The sequence below is a fragment of the Schistosoma mansoni genome, chromosome W (genome assembly GCF_000237925.1).
Source record: "Schistosoma mansoni strain Puerto Rico chromosome W, complete genome".
Taxonomy (NCBI): domain Eukaryota; kingdom Metazoa; phylum Platyhelminthes; class Trematoda; order Strigeidida; family Schistosomatidae; genus Schistosoma; species Schistosoma mansoni.
In genome coordinates, this window is record NC_031502.1 from 40357143 (window position 1) to 40362119 (window position 4977).

At 32.5% G+C, this 4977-nt stretch overlaps 1 protein-coding gene across 1 annotated transcript in view; it reads left to right on the forward strand.

Moving 5' to 3' along the window:
• Nucleotides 1–794: 794 nt before the first annotated feature.
• The window catches only part of Smp_135350 (putative kinectin (Kinesin receptor) (CG-1 antigen)), a gene marked incomplete at both ends in the record, with an annotated part of 20056 nt that continues 15873 nt past the window's right edge, over nt 795–4977 (forward strand). Inside the window, 3 exons of the mRNA XM_018789686.1 lie at nt 795–860; nt 2855–3111; nt 3810–3948. Of these exons, the coding sequence (XP_018655104.1) occupies nt 795–860; nt 2855–3111; nt 3810–3948 (462 nt within the window). The remainder of the gene's footprint in view (nt 861–2854; nt 3112–3809; nt 3949–4977) is intronic.

Below are 4977 nucleotides of genomic sequence, written 5' to 3' on the forward strand. Positions count from 1 at the left end.
AGTAAACCGAAATACAATTTTATATAATTACCAAAATCCTGCCATGATATAATTCATTTAAGTAAGGCGTATGTCTTACACAAACGGTGTAACCATGTAGAGAAACTGGCCCTATAATCAGTTATCTGAGTTTGGGAAAGTGGAATATCAGAAGCTAGAAGTAGGTGCATATCATGTTTTCTATAGGCGAAACCAACGTCTTTTGCAGTGAACAGATATGCTGTCCAAGAACTATTGCGTATGAACAATACAGATGATTCAGTAGTGAGTACCCAGCTACGTTTTGTTTTAGACTCTGGCTTTCGCAAGCATGCGAGGGTGAGTGTCGAAGAAGAACAGAGAATATCGTTCAGAAAATTACGGGATGCATAAAAGTTAAAAAACCAGCTTTAAGGATTGAATAGTTATTTCACAAGATTCTTTTTCAAGATTATGCGTAGTGATGACAGCATTTTACACGAAATTAAGACAGAAAGATATTCAAACTATCCTAATCCATCTAAAATAAAAACGGGCCACATATTTGGCCACTGCTCGTTAATTCTTGAGTGGACGAACTAGACAAATTCGCTGAAAACTAGAAATGTCTGTTGCTTTGACCCGGTTTTATTACAGTGAATATTAATTTGAAAATGTCTCAAATTTTCAGCGCTCTACAGACGTTTTGTTGGTAACTTTACAAAGGTGCAGGGCTTTTATATCTTTAAGTGTAAACTTTACGCAAGTAAGCGTTTGATTTACAAGACAGTAAAAAACACGATTGTTTCCAGTTTTTTATAGAAATAACCTATTGAATGGAGGGAGATTCAGTAAAAGATCTAGCGGCAGCAAAACTTAAAGCTGAAATCTTTGAAAAAAGAGTAAGTTTTACAATGAAAGATAAGAAGTATTTATTTTTCCATAATCTCTTGAAACAACTAATCTATATTGTTTCCGGATAGAACTGGAATTTTGTTTATTTATTTAAACGCATAAATATTGGTCCAAGGAAGCACCAGATATTAATGCGCCGCACAAATCTCATTTGATTTGTGTGAGGGCCGTGATACTGCCCAGGTGCCCAAACTGAAGCAGGTGGTTTTCTTAGGGGACCACACCCGGAGCCTTTGACCTAAAGGTCTGATCCACAAGGCAATGGAGCATCGTGAGGAGATGCGGTCCCATGGTAGCCGGTGACCAACGATTGGTTCGTACGCCATTTGTTCCCTCAGGATCCTGGAGCCCATGTGCACCATTGGTTTGAAATCAGGGTTTTCCAACTCCTCTAGATGGACTCACCGTATCATCCAACCCGGTTAAAGCTTTGGACATTCGCTTTTCGTCCTCTCAAATTCGTAAACAAAACCCTCGCCACGAGAAGGCAGTGAGTAGGACTTCCCTGGTAGGGGCTATATACGCGTGGCCATGTGAGAGCGTTTGGAGAGGGAGGGCGGACTCTCTTCACTCTCGGCCATACCAGGGCATTTGGGGGCTACAGAACTGGAATACACTGATATATTTTACTTGATCCGATCTCCAAACAATCAAATACTGCCTTGCATGAATGTTTACTTCAAGACATATGTGCAATTTACTTTAGGGACTCTGTCCATGATTGGCTGTTATATATATATATATATCCCTCACAATCATTAATTGTTTCCAATGTCTATCGACAATTATTGTAATGTGTTCTGCCTTATAACGAACAGCAAGTTCTAAAGCAACATACTTCGGACAATTCTACAGTACAACATATTCAGAAAACCATGAATTCTGCTAAAATATGACTCTCAATCACTTAAGACAGAAACGTTAAGAAGTAGAATCTAAAATGGTTCAGAAATCATGATGTGTTTATTATTAAACTTTATTTATTCGGTAAAAATATATGTTTGCTATGTCGTTGGTCTTTATTGGGCCATCTGATTCCATAATTTAATAATCCCTGGGTAGATATGTATTCCGGATTGATTTTGTACATACCCTTTGTCTTAACGCATATGATTCAACATAAAAAGTCGAATAATAATAGTATTGTGAACGCACATATTTTGGGCATTCCTATAAACAATCAGTTATTTGGGACTCAATTTATATTTCCAACTAAAAGGTGAATAAAATATAAGTAAGTAGGTAGACAATTACATACAGGGAAGTATAAATGCATATAGAAAAGTACAGTAAGATAAGTGAAAAATTACGCCTACAAAAACAATTACATTAAGCCCGACATTGATAAATGTGGAAAATTGTACTTGCACACCAGTTCATGAAATACATGATAAGATTAGAATGGCACACTTACTGATCATACTGGAATAAGTTTCATACTACTGTAATAAGAACTTCTGCAAGATACAGAGTCATAAAACATTGTCACGGTAACACATCTCAATAATAAATAAAAGGTAAGGACATGGTAAAGACTCTTTCTAATATAAGGTAAACAAAAAATACTAACAAATCATGAGCAATGAAAATATTATGCACTCCATCTCCTGCTACCTGTAAAATTACGATTATAAGTTTTACTTGTTGCTGTTGCATTTACATGATGTATAATAACAACCGTCAGGGGAATAATTCTCCTTGGTGCTTTTGGAAAGTCCATGTTAATATTCAGTTTTCTGAGATAACTGTTCAAGCATTTAGTACTACTCATTAAACTTTCAAAAAGTTTGTTATCATCAAATTAACGCAATAATTTTTGTGTATACTGAGTTCTGTATTTAAATTTTAATATGCTTAGACAGTTCGTTCAGATTCAGTTTTCTTTCACTGTAACTTGAAATGTATCGAAAACCCTACTACTCATAAATAACAGTATATTTTTGTATTTTTATGTTATTCCTCATATATTTTGTAAATCAAGTACCACGAAATAGAATATGAAAAAGAGAAATATCGCGAAGAAGCTCGTCTAGCTAAAAATCATTTAGAATTAACAGAAACTGCCCTAAAGAATGCTGAGGAAAAACTTAAAGAGTATCAAAAGAATATTAAAAAATTAGAAGATGATCTACATACTTATGAATTACTAAAACATCGAAGCCAGGCAGCTGTAGTTGGGCTACAAAAAGTAGCAAGAGAGTCTCAAGACAATGTTATTCATTTAGAAACACGTTTGAGGTAAGTTTTGAATAAATAGTGCCCATGGGTATCAATGTTTATTTTCTTGACACACTCCTGATACATTGTTATTGATTAGTTCACTAACGGTAATCATAGATTGAAACCAATATGGACGGATACTAACTCATAGAAGTCAAAATCCATCGAAGTTGACAAAGATATTCTAGACATGACATATATATAGTCGTTAAGATGTGACTATTTTAATGACAATTGTTTAACTCAGCATAACAAGTATTTTTACTTGTCTACTCCAAATATCTTACTTCAAGTGAACTTCGTCAATTTTGCATACAAGGATTATTAACATCGTATGTTTATACTGAAAAACACGCAGACCAAAAGTGAACTATATTTTTTTTACCTGAATGTATTGAAATCTTTACTGGCTTCAATGTACGGTGAGATTGACATTTAAAACTGATAACATGATGTCTAATTAAAATTGACTATGTCCAATATTATTTATTTCAATTTCCTAATTTTAAGATGGCATAATATCTTAAAATAAACATGACTGTTGAATACGGATGAAGATTTAGTTTTAACAACTTGGTGAACTCGTTTAAAAGTACAGAAATGGTTGTATTATTAAGTTACTCAGTACTTCAGACAATGTTTGATTATGAAATGAATATTGCTCTCAGTCCTTCTATTAAGTTTAAATATATCAAAATTTTCTCATTATTTAACAGAAATCTAACAGAAAGCCAAAATTCTGAACAAAAGAATCTTCAGAAAAATATTGATGAATTCAATAAGTTTCGTTTAGAACTTGGACGTCGAGTTGGTTTATCTGAAATGAATGCAGATCTTGCTAATGTTATGGAGAAAGTAATCGTTATTTTACAAAATTATTTGATGCATTAATTATAACTAAAAGACCAGTGATATTAACTAAATGTTTAGAGATAACTAGGAGTCTATAACAAATATAAAAATGATGAGTCTTGGAAAACATATGAATACAAACCTAGAATGGCGTATGCGAAGAGTACATTCAGTAATCTTTGAATTAAGTTTGCCTGTCATGTGAAAAACAACAGCAAAACATATTATTCCTGGAAATCTTACGAAAAAGTAGTTGTAACAAGTGATCCTAATACAAAAATGATTAAAACTATGGCGTCTTTGCATTTTATATTTGCAAGTTTATGGCTTTTCAAATTATACTCATACAATAAGAATGGATAGTAATTCATTATGTGTAACAAAACATATCACTTTTTTATGATGACTAAATATAATAATATATATATATATATAATGTACTTAGGTAAAGTTGAATTCCAAGTCATAACTCGATGGTTGAAAATGGAGTGAATAAGTCGTTAGAACATGGAATTACATTAAAATATATGAAACTTTTAACCATGATTTTCTCAATATGATGAAGACTTCTACGGAGTGTTTAAAAACGTTATACAAAACGCAATCTTTGATATATTAGTTATAAATGTTATATTGAGTAAAATATATTTTCTTATATCATCATTCAACTCAAGGAAATGTCTTTTTTTAATAATGACAATGTTAAGGTTTCACAGCGTTTAGATGAAGCGGCTCTACTTGAACTTAAATGTACACAGAATACATCTAATTTGAATAGGACCATTACAGAACTAAATTCAATAAAACGAAGTACAGATGAAGTGACCAAGAGAAGTGAAGAATACATACAAGAAAGGAAAATACTTAATGAAGTAAGTTAACCAACTACTTTTGATAATGTAATATTTGATAACAATGAACATTGTAACATTATGGAACTTTCAACACAACATTTAGAGACGTTATAATCGTATAATTATTTTTAAGAATTTGACCGAAACACCCCTTTGACAACTAATCATAAAAACGGAT